Source organism: Perissodus microlepis, chromosome 19, assembly GCF_051167445.1.
Source record: "Perissodus microlepis isolate ML-2025 ecotype Zambia chromosome 19, ASM5116744v1, whole genome shotgun sequence".
Classification (NCBI taxonomy): Eukaryota; Metazoa; Chordata; class Actinopteri; order Cichliformes; family Cichlidae; genus Perissodus; species Perissodus microlepis.
Window position 1 is genome coordinate 10,606,905 of NC_140479.1, and position 14,653 is coordinate 10,621,557.

A 14,653-nucleotide genomic window follows, 5' to 3' on the forward strand; every position below is an offset into this window, starting at 1 on the left:
TGCGTGCGCAATTACCATCATCGCACAGGTAAACGTCTAAAGTCATCGTTGTGTCTCTCACAGGTGTGCAGGAAAAGTTGGGTGTGATGAACAAAGGTTTAGTCTATGCCCTGTGGGACTACACAGCCCAGCAGTCTGATGAGCTCTCCTTCAGCGAAGGTGATGCTATCACTGTGGTGCGTCGCCATGACGACACTGAGACAGAGTGGTGGTGGGCGCGCCTGAATGACCGCGAGGGATACGTGCCCAGAAATCTGCTGGGGGTGAGAGAACCGAAACCAAAACAGCGACTCTGGTGAAAATATTACAGTGAGAAAGTTAGACATTAGTATAAGAACAGGTACAACTCAAGGACAAAAAGAGAGAGGAAGACTTCAAAGGAGTCGATGATACTGTGAGTTTTATCTCCTCAGGCAGACTAGAGTGACCCTGATGATATAAACACGATCACCTTACTTTCACAGTGCCAGGAGGACCCAGCTGAGGATCTAAGCCTGTAAACATATTCATACGGTGCCAACAGTTGTGCCATGTAGCAGCAAATCATAAAATCAACTCTAAGACATACAGAAAGCCAGTGGAGAGAAGCCAGATTAGGGGTTATGTGAAAGTAGGAAATCAAGATGCTGCTCTGTGGGAGGCAAGAGAGAAACTTTTCATGTGTACCACAAAGAGCAGAGTTGCAGCAAATTGGTCAAGAGAAAACAAAAGTGTGGACGACTTGTTCCAAATCAGATTTTTAGAACAACGGTTTAAGTTTGACAAGGATTTTATTTCAAAGAATAGTCCAGTTTTATTCAAAGGTTAGGGCTGACTGAAATTCTGCTCTGAAGTTTCAAGCAGCTGGTTTCATGTTAGCATATAAGACGTCAAGGACACTTAGAAAAGATGAGATTTCTGATTTTGAGCTATTTAACTGCAGAAAAATTTGCCCCATCCAACTCTTGGCGTCACATAGATGATGTAAAAGAGCAGCAAGAGTATGTCAAGTACCTGTCTGTCCTATGTTCTGTTCAGTTTATACCACACAGAAAACATGCAAATGCAGGAAGACCTTCTTCCCACACGATGCCCCTCAGTCTGCTGGCCTTCAGATGATCAGGCACCTTGAGAACATATTGACATGATGTTGTGACCTCACCTACATCCTCGCTTGCTCTTTCTAGCTCTCTGTGTCTGTCTTGTTTTCTCTGCAGCTGTATCCAAGGATCAAACCCAGACAACGCTCACTGGCATAAAGCCCAGATCAGGAGCCTCATGCTCGCAGAGGGGGCATGCATGCAGGAAAGAAGGAGAAGAAGGAGCAGAATGAGGGGAGGACAAAGATGGAGCCACTTTCTTCTATTTGTGTGGATGCAACAGAGCCAAATCGTGATAGATGCAGTGTGCATTTTCACCGAGATGTTGCAGAGCTGACGTAAATTCATAACTCAAAGTGTTCAGCTGCATGAGAAATGCTGAATGAAAAAAAAGAGTATTAAAAAAGCAATTTAAGCTTTTTTAAAGCTCCACACAGCTTAAAATATGAAACAATGAGCTTGGAGTCATAAAGCTCTGTCTGATATTCTCCAAATATCCTTTAAATGTCGCTTTATTTTTGTACTGTGTTAATTTAAAGAAAAACAAAACACCCAGATGGATGTTTATAATGCCAGCCTCATCAGCGACATAGCAAAGGAATGCGCTCTTTCTCAGCTACAGTGGAAACACCTTCACGCTGCACGGCGTGAAGATTTGTAAATGCAGTAAATTTACAGGCGGAAAGTACGTGTGAGATGTGAAATGTGAAAGTGGAGCTGGAAAGAGGAAAGTGAGGGGAGGGTAAACAACGTTAACGGGAGTCAGGTTTCGGCAGAAAATGAATCAGAGGAAAAGAGTTGGAAGTGCAACCACAAGACTGTGACACGTGGAAGCTGGGATCTGCATCCACCCACGCACGGTGAAGCAAAAAGGTTTGAAGTCAAGTCAGAATAATGAGCTGTTTCTGAGTTCATAATCTGACATTCAAGCATTTGTCAACTATTATGGGATGAATGCACGCTCTCACATGTACATGTGTTCAACTGCCAAAATGGTTGTTGAGGGTAAAGGAGGAGAAAGGGGGAAAAGATGAAGGAAAACAAGAAAGAGGAGAAAAGGGTGTGAAAGTGAAGGATGGGTGATACTTTTATTTAGAGGAGATAAAAAAAATGCTGCTAGTTGTTGCATATTTTTCTTCAGACTAAAGATACCGACCCTCATGTGAAAACTGACGATTAACCCATTAACTAAAAGCTACTCTGTCAATCTGCTGTTAAATATGTTACATTAAAGCTCCTGTGGCTGCCCAGAAAGGTGGCTTCAAGGAAAACCCAGCCTTATTCTGGACTGGGAAAGATAACCTGTGTCAGTGTTAAAATGGGGCTAAATTAGCCGTGAGTGGAGGAAGAACTGCCTCCACTGCTTCTGCTTCTGGCCCTGATTTATATTGCTTTATTTAAAACAAAACATTGCTTTCTATTATTATTTTTCTCATTACTAGCACACACTGCTCCTGTTTCTTTTCATGTGTCAGTGCTGGTGCTGCTCACTGCTGCCACCTAGTGTACAGGAAAGGTTTGCCACAAAATAAAGCGCCGTTTTCTTCATCACGAGCTGTGTAAAATATGAAGCAATAAGATGAGTGATGTTTGGTGTGAGAGTGAGATATTGTTCTGAGAAGTGCTTACCATCACTTTGTGTATATGCAAACTGTTACTATACAGCTACTGTACAATATTAATAAAGAAATTATAATCCCTACAGAGAAAAACAACAATGACTCAGCTCGTTTTTTTTTTTTTTCAAACAATGCACAGCTGGAACAGTTACAGGCAGACACACGTGAGCTTACATAATTACAAGCCTCAAGTAATAAACCGTGGACTTTAGATGGGAATTAAAGTTCAAAGGTCATTCAGGAGAGCCAGCACCGACAGAAAGCTCTTCACTCCTAAGTTTTTTCCAGATTAAAATCCTAAATTCAATCACTGTGGCGTTTGTTATGTAATTTAACTCTAATGCAGGAACTGAACTACAGAAAACTGTCAGCCTTTTATTTTGTAATTTCAAAATAAAAACACTTGGCAAACCGATCTGTTGGGAAATTTCAAAATCAGTTGAGTTAGCTGGGCAGTTTCCCAGTTTAGTTCTTATTGTTAAACTGTTCACTTCAGTTCGTTTTATTAGATTGTATTCGCTGTGAAATGGATGTTGTTTGATGAGTTCAGAACTGTACAAAATTACAAAACACTACTAACACACATACTCATACTCATGTAAAAACCCAGTTTACATGCCTACCAAAGCTGGCTCAGAGTTGGTGTGCTGACATAGTTGGCGAAACTGACGAATTGTTAAGACACTTTTTAGACAATTATATTATTTAGTTTTGTTATCTTGTAATTTTATTTGACTAAAATGCTTTTTTTTTTTTTTTTACACTTAGTTTAAATTTATTTTAGGCAAACGTAATATAATCTTGTTTCCAGCAGTAAATTCACTTTAAGTTTCTACAGTCATTGGTTTTAATCAAACACTTATTTTGAAGCAGTGACCGGAAGTTGTCTTGTTACTATTGGATACTTTTCCGGTACAATGTGCTACATTCGTATGTAGCGTAGCGTCTGGTGAAACTGTAATACATTTTCCAAAAGTAAACAGTTGATTAATTTTTGTTGCGGGGCTCATTCACGAAGACATTTTAACCGAACGTAAGTCAGAGGTTTATATAATGGTTTGTATTTGATATCCCAAATTACAACGTAGCATTTCGGACGCTTTATGTTAATTATTGCTTTGTTGTGTTAATAAAGTTCCGCTGGCAGACAGGTTTTGCTAGAAGATTCAGACTTTGAGTGTATTTCTCCCAAATATTTATATCAACAATTACACATTTTTTTCTTTCCCAAAATGAACTGTATGTCAAACCTATTCTCTTAGCAACAAAAAGCTATTATCTGTTTTTCTTTTTTTAAATACTTCTGTTTGGTTTTGACCCTTACCGGTGTTTAAATTGTATTATTTTATTTATTTATTAGTTATGAAATAGATGGGTTCTGGGAATACGGTGAGATGGAGGCAGGTGATCCGCTGTGGCGACCCCTAAAGAGAGCTGCTGAAGATTAAAGTGAAGAACATAAATACCTGATTTTCCACTTTGGACATTTTATTTTATTACTGAAAGCAACACTGCCCATGCTTGGTACATAATTCAAACGGTGATAGTAGTTAATATTAAAAACGAACCTATTTACAGTGTATTTACACAGGCAATAGACCGGGCATTTCAAGAGAAATACTAAAGAATTCACACATTGGGGTGTTTTTATGTGCTCTGGCACGTTTGGTATCAGTGGAAAATGTGAGATTAGGTTTCGAAGGAAGCCAAGGAAAATAATTTAACCCTCGGGTTTATCAGGAAAGAAGCAGAAGCTGAAGGTGGCAACAACAATGGAAGGAAGGAAGGAAGGAAGTGAAGGATGGTGGTTTTACAGATTTTGGTGGAAAGTGGGAGAAATGATTTGTGCAGTAAGAAACAGAAGAGATGAGATTAGAAAAATCAAAGTTACAATATTCACAGTAGGTGAATACAGTACAGAGAGAAGGGGGGGGGGGGGGTGATATTCTCATGGTTACTAATAAAATATGATGCACAGTTGATTTTAAATCAGATCAGAAGATTAAAGTGAAATTACATGTGAAAGACAGTCTGCCAATGAAAAAGGACTCAAGTGTTCAGTGCCTTAAATTAACACAAATTGTGCAGAGGCAGCTTCTTTGTTTCTTCTCTTTCTTCAGCACTGCAATCTGAGAGCTGGTGATAGTTGTGCTCTGACTACCAATAAACCTAACAGAAGACGAAAATGTGTATAAAAGATGAACAACTTTTCCACTGTACCACCCACTTGCACTCTGTGGAGTTTTTACTGCTTCTCTTTCATTGGCATCTAGGTGCACCATGGCAGAGGTTTTCCACCTGAAGACACCGCTGCTGGAGAGCATCAACATGTCCAAGAGGGTGGGAACCACTGTCTATCTAAAAATGGAGAATGCACAGCCCTCCGGTTCCTTCAAGATCCGCGGCATTGGGCACCTTTGCCAGCAGGTGGGAATCTTTACAGCCCCCCTCACACGTGCTCCCTTCCTTCAGATCCACAGTGTCACACAGTGACTGTTTAATGTGTCGTTGCAGCTCGCCAGACACTCCAAAGGAGTAATCTGCTCTTCAGGTGACTCTGTCCTGTTAAACATCATATTCTCATTACAATGCAGTGTCATTAGTGTGTTTCTTTAGTATTGAAGGTGGTGTTTTTTCAGGTGGTAATGCAGGTATGGCTGCAGCATATGCAGCCCAAAAAATGGGCGTGCCAGCCACCATCATAGTTCCCTCCTCCACTCCTCCATTGGTGGTCCAGAGACTCCATGATCAGGGTGCTACTGTCAGAATTGTAGGCAAGGTGAAGCTCACTGATATGATGGTTTAAAATCCAGAATTTAGATTTTTTTTTTTTTTTTTAAAGAAGACTAAGACTCTTATCTTTGCAGGTTTGGGATGATGCCAACACGGAGGCTCTCAAACTGGCAGAAACTGAAGGGCTTACTTATGTTGCTCCATTCGATCACCCCTTGCTATGGTAGAAAACCTCCTAATTAAAGCACAGAGCACTTTAAAACGACTCACTTTCAAACTGTACCTGTGTCCACACACTCACCCATACAGGGAAGGCCACGCCAGTATGATTGCAGAGGTCACTGCCTCTCTGGGTCCCAGCGTGAAGCCCGGAGCTGTGGTGGTGTCTGTGGGCGGAGGGGGCCTCCTGTGTGGGGTCATCCAGGGCCTAAAGGATGTGGGGTGGACAGACGTGCCCATCGTCGCGATGGAAACAGTGGGGGCACACTGTTTCAATGCTGCAATTAAAGCGGGGAAGTTGGTCACTTTAGATGACATCACCAGGTTTGATCTTAAAGGAATTTAAAAGTTTTTTGCAATGAAGTGTTTCGAACGTACCCTCATCCATCAAACCTACTGCCTCTCCACAGCGAGGCTAAATGTCTTGGAGCGAAGACGGCCTGTAAACAAGCCTTCGACTACAGCCAGAGCAGCGAGCTGACAATCATCTCTGAGCTGGTGACCGACCAGCAGGCTCTGCACGCTATCCAAACATTCCTGGGTGAGTGTTTTTTCCTCTGAATTTGCCTTTAAGCTTGGTGATGAGTGTCAATTAATGAATCTTTAATTGTTTTGTTTTTTTCATATTGCATCACATTTATTCTCACCAATTGCTATTAAGTCAGTGTCCAAATCAGCATGGTAGACTTTTGTTTCTATCCTGTGCGTCCTAATACCTCCAGTTTCCACGGTTACTTTGATAATAAGGAGTATAAAGAAGGGTTTTTGCAGAAAATTAGAATAAAGTTTTACTCTGTAAAAGACTTCCTGTACATAAATGCTTTCGTTTTGCTTCCCTGTACAATGTTTTTCTTCACTTCGAGCTGCTGGACAAGCATGTCTTTATGCCCCAGAATGAATGAAATTAACTGCAAACCATACAGGCCTGTGGAAGCCATTTTCTGCCCTCTTGTGGGCAGAGAAAGTCTAATGATTAATGATAGAGCTACAGCCAGGGGAAGGCAATAATTTATTAGCACATTTATTCAAGCACTATACTTTTTGTGACTTATTATTAACTTATACTGAACAACATCAGCTCTAGTTAATTTATCTAATACAACAAAACATATACTAATCTTATATAGCACAACACTTTGTGAAATATTAGACTAGGGCTGCTTTGCACTATAAACTTAAATATGTAACTAAAGAACACAGATCTGTGCAGCAATACTTGTAATTCTTCCCTCACACATTAATCTTCTCATATTAATCTGGCAACCTCCAGTGCAGCCTGTCCTCTGTGGTTTGCAGTAAAATGCTGCCTAAATTTCCCTCATAAAAAGATGGAGTGTCACAAAAGCCCCTAAACATGCTAATTTATCATTCTATAAGAGAACAAACACTTCTCCATTGAGACTTTAGAAACATTTTGCTGTTGGTTTATTTGAACTTCATATCTGTATGAAGTCAGGAGCCCTACCCAGCCAGCCACTCAGAGGACAGTTTAGGCTTTAAAGGGTAGCAACACTTTCTGTTCTTCCTGGAGATCCTGAGGTATTCCCAGACCAGATGAGATGTATCGTCTCTCTAGCTGTTTCTGGGTCTACTCCAGGATCTCCTCCCAGTTGGGTGTGACTGGAAACCTGCAAAGAGAGGAACTAGGGAGGCATCCTAACCAGATGCCGGAGCCATCTTCACTGGCTTCTACAGAGGAAATGTGAATTGTACAAAGCGGGTCCACTTTAAGTTGGTTTTTGGATGATTCATGCATGCAAAGAATTCAGGTGAAGGGTCTGAATACCTCTACCTTCAGTAACTATGGCAACAATGTTCACACCATGACAAAACTTTTTCATCAGTAACTTTTAAGCCTGCTGCTTTGTGGCTTTGCTGAATAGTGGAAAATGTTTGAAAAATTATGCACAACTAAGTGGAAATTGCACCAGAGTTAGTGTGATGGCATGCCGGTTGCAGATGAGGAACGCGTGCTGGTGGAGATGGCGTGTGGAGCAGCGCTGGCAGCTGTCTACAGCGGTATCATAGTCAGATTACAAAATGAAGGTAAGTCCTCACCTTCCTTCTGTTTTCTTCATACTGAAGCAGCTGATGAGTACTTCAGTCCATCAGGCTGAGACGGTTGAGACCTTCTCAGTTCAGAGAAATGACTACATCAGTTACTGCTTCTCCTCATTTTAGGTCGTCTGCCAGCTCTCATGGGCCCTCTGCTGATGATTGTGTGCGGTGGCTCCACCATCAACATGGAGCAACTGACCAACCTGAAGCACAAACTGCAGAGTTAAACTTTTGTATGCGTGCAGGTGTGTGTGGGCAGGGTGTGTATAACGAGGAAAAAACTTCAGTGAGTGGAAGGAAAAATAAAGAAATGTGCAGTTTTACTGTAAATTTAAAAGCAAAAGTCTCTTTTTATATAATTTAAAAGAAAGTTTATAATATTTTAGTGTGATTATATGTTAAGTAACTGAGCTAAATCTCTATAAGTTATTAAGTGTTTTAATTTAAATGTCATTTTGAGTAATTATTGCTTAGCATGCAGTTACACAGTTTTGTCACATGGTGGTGTCACAGCTCTCTAATCAAAAGTGCCTCACAGTTAGAAACACTTCAGACAAGTATTAGCATCTTTTTTTCCATTTTGTTTGTCAGAAAGCCCGCAGTAAGTCTCAGTGAAGTGTGACACTGTGTTTACCCACATGTGTGTTGACAATAAAATGAGTATTGGTTGGTGACTCTCATAGCAAGAAACGGCACTTGCTCACTGATAGTATCTCTGCTCTGATCCCTGTGGTGTTTGGCATGAAAGGAGAGAGTATCAAATATGGGCAGTTTTGACTACATGCAATGAAAAAAACTGTATAAAACCCAGTGCAAAGCGACGAGATAAAAATAAAGTGTTTGCCATGCATAACTGAATTCGTGGGTCATTCATTGAAATATCCATCACTGCCTTGTCCCCCCAGAATCAGCTGATAAGGACACTACACTGCACTGAGGTGTCACAGTTTAGTAAAGTGCTATGTTAAACAGAAGTGCCAAAATAGCAATAAATTGCAAAGAGAGGCTTGGAAATTTTTCATATTATGAATAAATACTAGTCGTGTGCAATGCTGCATATTTTGGTATCGATCCAATAGCGATGTTGACTTGGTATCGATACAATCGATATTTGGATCGATCTGCCCACCACTAATAAATACCCATCCATCCATATTCTTCTGCTTATCCAGGTCAAGGTAGTGGTTGAGGTGGAGCTTGTGATAGGGTGAGGGTAGGGGACACCTCAGAGAGGTCACCCGTCTTTCGCAGGCCTCACAACTCGCACTGTAAGGCCACAGTCAGTTGGTGCATTCAAACCCTCACTTGCTGTGAGGTGGTGGTGCTAACCACCAAACCAGCTTGCTGCTCAGCTTCATTGCCTTCCTCTGATGTGCATTTCCAGAACTCCCCCGTGCATTTTGGGATACTCGGCTGATTTTTCATGCACATGTTACTGCACATGAAAAATCTGCTGGTCAGATTGTTTTTGCGATTGGATTGGTTTAACTCTTACCTCTAACCCTGACAGCTGGGATCAGGTCCAGCCTGTCACAATACTGAAGTAGACACGCAGTAAAAGAAGATATTAGATATTTTAAAGGGCGGAATTTACTATATTTTTTATTTACATTTTTGAAGTTAAGGTGGGGTTGCAGGGTGGTTAAACCCATGCAAACCCCCCCCCCCCTCCATTATTTCCTAGGGTGTTGCTTTGATTTGCTTTAAGTCAAAACAACAGACTTTTGCTTCTGGATTGTTTCATGTCACATTAAAATTAGCAGTCAGGTCACTGTGTTGTGTGTAGGCGGCTATTACTATGGAAACAGCTCCTCACTGCTCTGTGCAGAGTTCATTTTAACAACTTGTAGATAGTGTTTGTCTTCTCAGCTCTCAGACAGATGCATAAGATATCAGGTTCTTCACAAAGAGCACTGGCAGATAATGGACTTGATGCGAACACTTGCATAATCCAGTGTATTTCTCTGCATTGTCTGTTCAGAAGCAGCCCGAGCGACAAAAGATTGAATTTTAAAATAAGAACAGCTCCACGTGTAATCTTGTGGAGGTGAAAATGGGAGTTTTTTGTGATGATAAAATGATATTTATAATAAAGGTGCATGTTGCAGTGTGTGTTCTGGTTCAATCTGCATTTCAAACAGCCTTTGAGGCATTTGTTATAGTTTTATAATGAAAATATTAGATGGTTTCCTTTGCAGAATAACCAGCAATATTAATAAAGACTTATGCAATTTGAATAGCTGCATAGACAGAAGAAAAGCCTGGAAAATAAAAAGGCTGTGGCATTGTATTAATGAAAGGTCTGTATGCTACAGGCCAGCAAAACTGCTCCTTTTACAGAGATGATCATGCTTGATGACAATCAGTTAATCAAGTGAATTTGGTGACCAGCACCTGCCTTCTGCTTATCTTATTAATTCCCTTAGAAGAAGTAAGCATGTACTTCATTTTTTAAAGCATGACTGAATAACAGTTCTAATAGCAAAACACCACAACGTCCACAGTGTAAAAGAACACAAACAAACGTTGGTGCTCTGGAGGGTGGTGGTGCCGGGGGGGGATCTGTTTTCTGAAAATTGACTGGCAAAAACTGCATTTTGGGTAACCATTCAAACATTGAACATTCAAAGGTCATATCATCCTGTGGGTTAGATGGCTGCTCAAAACAAGCTATAGCTGGAGCTCGGTCCCAGATCGCAGCTCTCACGCATGGATAATGACCCTCAAAGCAGGGTGGGTGCAGGACCAAAAGTGCTCATTGCCCTTTTCATTTGGTGCATTACTCAAAATTGTGCAACACATCAAAAAACTAATCAGCACAGTGTTTTTATTATTGAATATGAAATAGTGAAAATCGTCTTCCTGTTATGCTCCTCTGAACAGCACTCTGCTTGGTTTTTAAGGACATCTGTTGCTGAAAATTTTAAAGAGGTTGAAATCTGCCATCACGTCGTCCCTATTGGATCTAATTCAGTAACAAAGGAGCAAATTTAAAAGCAGGTTATCTCAGGATTAGCTCAGACAACATTAATGTATATGCTTCTCATTCAGCTGCAGTCTCTGGTTGAAAGCAGAAACCAGTTTATTCCAGCAGTAACCCTGAGCAGTCTGGTTAGACTAGGTAAATCCCAGGAGCGCAGTCGACACTTCGCACTTCAAGGTCACACATGGTGCGGACATGATTGTGTTGTAAATGCTGCTCACTGTGACACAACAGCCTCACAGTCCATTCAGACGACCGGGAGAAACCGGTACGTGTCGTCTCACCTGCTCACCTGCTCTCCGCTCTGTTCCCACATGATTAAAGATTCTTGGTCTGCATCATCCATCTACCTGACCTGCAGCTGCGCTCCCACCTCTGGTGGATGTGATCTGGGAAGCGGGCTGACAGAGGAGCTAATGGTCGCAGCAGCCCATTTCTATGACAACAGAAAGCTTTGATGAGCCCAGCAGAGGGCATTTGAACAGAGCTGCGGCTATAAATAGAACAAGTAAACAAGTATGAGCAGAGGAGGTGGCGAGAGCGGTGCATGTCTGTGTTTATGTGTTATGCACATCTCTACATATGTACATGTAATTTGCACATATTTATTTATGCGATTAATGTCCCATTTATCCTGTCCATGAATCCCCTCCATTTTTCCCCTGTCGAGCTCTTGGAAAAAAATTGTTTGATGTTAGGTTTTATCCCACCTTATTAACACAGTTTCCCACATGTGAACAAAGTGAGTGTAGAAGTATTCTTACAGTATATACTCACCGCATCAGCAAAGGATGCGGTTAGAGGTGACTTCACTTCCACTGACTCTAAAAGAAATTATTTAACAATTTCTCACCGGGATGAAGCTGTTTTGTAGCATTCAGATAAATGAAATAATAAAAATAAAAGAGACAAAATATATTTCTAATTGCAGCTGAATACACAAAGAAAGGAAGCTTGACATGTTGTCTACTAATTAACGATTCATGTATGGGCTCTCTTACTTTACAAAGGTCTTGCAGCCTGTTTGTCACGTACTGCATGTGGCAGTGTAAAGGTCACAGTGAGTGGTCAGTCCTGCTGGGCTGAGCCGGCCAGTGATCAACATTTTTCACCCCTTTTGTTTTCCCATTGTTGAATGTACCCTACATGCACAGGCTCACTGTAATTGATGTTCATGTCAAAGAGCGTGGTGTCCTGCGAACACGCTGCTTTTAACTCATGCCACATGGCGTGAGGCACCGCTCCTTTTTTACTGAAAAACTGTGTTTCTAAAATTAGTAAGAGGAGCAGAATGAGGATGCAGAGACGGCGTGTTATTGATGCCTCGATTTAGGAATGTTTGCTTATGTTTTTTGACAGGGAATCACAAGGTAGAGCTAAGCAGCTGCTGCGTGTATCCAAGGCAACCTGATGACGGCATAGGAGCATATACTGAATCTTAATATGAAGCTTGATGAGTTGAGGATTTCATCATGGCAACAGGTTCCTATTAAAATACTTGTTATTCAACAGCTGCTCGGTTTCATGGGCTTCAGGAAAACTCAGATACTTTTTATAGTTGTCCTATCATCCTATACTTTTATACAGGATGATCTTAACTACAGTTTAATTTTGATAAAAATGAATGAAGGTTGGTTGAGCTTCATCAGTAAACGGGGCGACTGAAGCCGCACAGTGAGCTCAGGTTAGATCAGATACTGTGGCCACTTTATTAGGTACATGTTGTTTGTAAAAGATTGGATGTCTTCTGCCTTCAGAGCCGCCTTAAGTCTTCATGGCATAGATTCAACCCTCCTCTGGGATTTTGGTACATATTGACATGACAGCATCACACAGTTGCCCCAGATTTCTCAGCTGCACGTTCACAATGCAAATTGGATCTGGTGTCTGTGAAGGCCGTTTCAGTAGAGTTAACATCAGTCTGAGATGATCTGAGTTTCAAGTGCCATGGTGTGTTAAGAAGGTGATGAGTACACTGTGGTCATAAAGGGATGGACATGGTGAGTAACAATGCTCGGGTAGGCTTTAAGTAATTATCGACTGGTACTCAGAGAAGAAAATATCTCCCACACAACCCCAACAGCTTGAACTGTTGATATAAGGCAGGATCAATCAATTCTTTCATGTTACAACAAACTCTGACCTTAACATCTGAAAGTCATAACAGAAGACTCATCAGGTTTTTCTAATTCTCCTATTGCCCAGTTTTTGATGAGCTCGCGTACTGGACCCTCATTTTCCTTTTCTTAGCTAACAGGTAGGACACCCAGTGTGGTATTTTCCTTCTGTATTCAGAGAAGCTCTTCTGCATACCTTGTTTATAGCAAGTGTTTATTTCACTTACTGTTGCCTTCCTATCAGCTTGAGGTAGCCTGACCCTTCTCTGGACCTCCAACTTCAACATGTCATTTCCTTCCAGAGAACTGCTGCTTGCTGGGTATTTTCTCCTTTCCAAACCATTTTCTGTAAACTCCAGAGATTATTTTTGGGGAAAATCCCAGCAGGTCAACAGGTTCTGAAAAATGTCACCAACCTCCATGAAACATTCAAAGTCACTTACATCACATTTCTTCCCCATTGTAATGCCTAGTAGTGCTTTAGCAGCTTGTTTTGATCATGTCTACATGCATAAACGCACTGAGTTGCTGCCATTTGATTGGATTATTAGATGTTTGTGCAAATGAGCAGTTCAACAGATATATCTAATAAAGTAGTCAGTGAGTGTAAAGTCTTTGGACCAGCTGTAGGTCACAACAAGCTTAAATTAGTTTAGGTAACACCATTAATGATGCTCTAAAAAGCCCCAAGGGGGGTGCCTTGGGTTTGGAGCCCGCCTCAAGTGGTCATTAGAGGAACTGCAGTTTTTGCGACTTCTGGATTTCAATTTTCAGCTCCAGAGGTTGTTGTTTATACATAGAAGTTTAAAGCAGGGTATTTGTGGCTTGTAGGATTGTAGTACAATAGAAAATTACAGTATACCCACCACACCCCAGGCAGCAGTGGTTTTCATTTCAATAATACATGCTGTATGAATATTTCATCTCAGTGCTGTATTTAATACCTGACCTTCAAGATTCACACCGCAGGGAGGCAATGATTTCACACTACACTACACTGTGTAATTGTTGGTAAATCCAGAACAGTTCGGGTGTTCTGATATCTCCTGGAAACTCAAAAGTGCTTTTTAAGTACGCTAACAGAAATGATCAGCTTGCATAAAAACACTGGAAATAACTTATTGCTCTGCGACTGCTGTACCATCAGTGATGATACTGATACCTGCCACTCAGGTGAGGGATGTCAGTGGGCTGTGTGTTGAAAGAAGCTCGTTCTTTGTATCTGAAGAGCTAAGACAAACACTTCATGTCAGTGTCCGTCTGTTCTTAGGAACCAGAGCCCTCCTGCTTTATTTTTCAACCGTCAGCAATTGGTGATTAACATCTGAGGTGGTGGGTGAAGCAGCACTGAGTCATGTGAAGCACTGCTGTACTGAAAAATCAATTTACCTGCAGATGTATCAGAAAAAACAACACCTAAATATTTAAAATGCAGAATACTAATATCCATTCTTTACACTTTACATAAAATTTAAGTAAATGGCATGCGATAATTAGCAGCTGTCAAACCAGCTTAGAGGTAGATTACAATCATCTACAGTTGACACCTTTTTTTTATTGATTTCCACTAACTGACCTGTGAGCCACACCATTCAGCAGGTGGAGCCTGATCCACAAATAATCAGTCTTCAGGTTAATCACTTCAGGGGCTGAACTATCCAAAATACTTCTACCATCTAAACTAATCTGTGCTTCCTTCCTTCCACAGGCCTCCATCAGCATCAGCTGAACATCTAGTGGCAAGAAATCAGATCTCAGCAGAGAAATGCTAAATGAACATAATCTTTAATCTGTGCTTCCAATTATACGTTACCAATTACATTTATAAATGACTAAAATGAAAAT

At 41.0% G+C, this 14,653-nt stretch overlaps 2 protein-coding genes across 6 annotated transcripts in view; both read left to right on the forward strand.

Moving 5' to 3' along the window:
• LOC146365519 (apoptosis-stimulating of p53 protein 1-like) overlaps positions 1-2,794 on the forward strand; it is a 60,882-nt gene extending 58,088 nt beyond the window's left edge. For all 5 annotated transcript variants that reach the window (XM_084913989.1, XM_084913990.1, XM_084913993.1 and 2 more), the window contains 2 exons: positions 64-263; positions 1,197-2,794. In XM_084913989.1, coding sequence (XP_084770115.1) covers positions 64-263; positions 1,197-1,238 — 242 coding nt within the window. In that variant the 3' untranslated portion in view covers positions 1,239-2,794. The remainder of the gene's footprint in view (positions 1-63; positions 264-1,196) is intronic.
• A 669-nt stretch (positions 2,795-3,463) lies between these two features.
• Positions 3,464-8,566, forward strand: sdsl (serine dehydratase-like). The gene is made up of 9 exons (XM_084913994.1): positions 3,464-3,731; positions 4,972-5,125; positions 5,213-5,249; positions 5,338-5,477; positions 5,566-5,654; positions 5,741-5,974; positions 6,061-6,191; positions 7,610-7,696; positions 7,832-8,566. The coding sequence occupies exons 2-9, from the start codon at positions 4,979-4,981 to the stop codon at positions 7,933-7,935; spliced, it is 969 nt and encodes a 322-aa protein (XP_084770120.1). The 5' UTR covers positions 3,464-3,731; positions 4,972-4,978; the 3' UTR covers positions 7,936-8,566.
• The last annotated feature ends 6,087 nt before the right edge of the window (positions 8,567-14,653 follow it).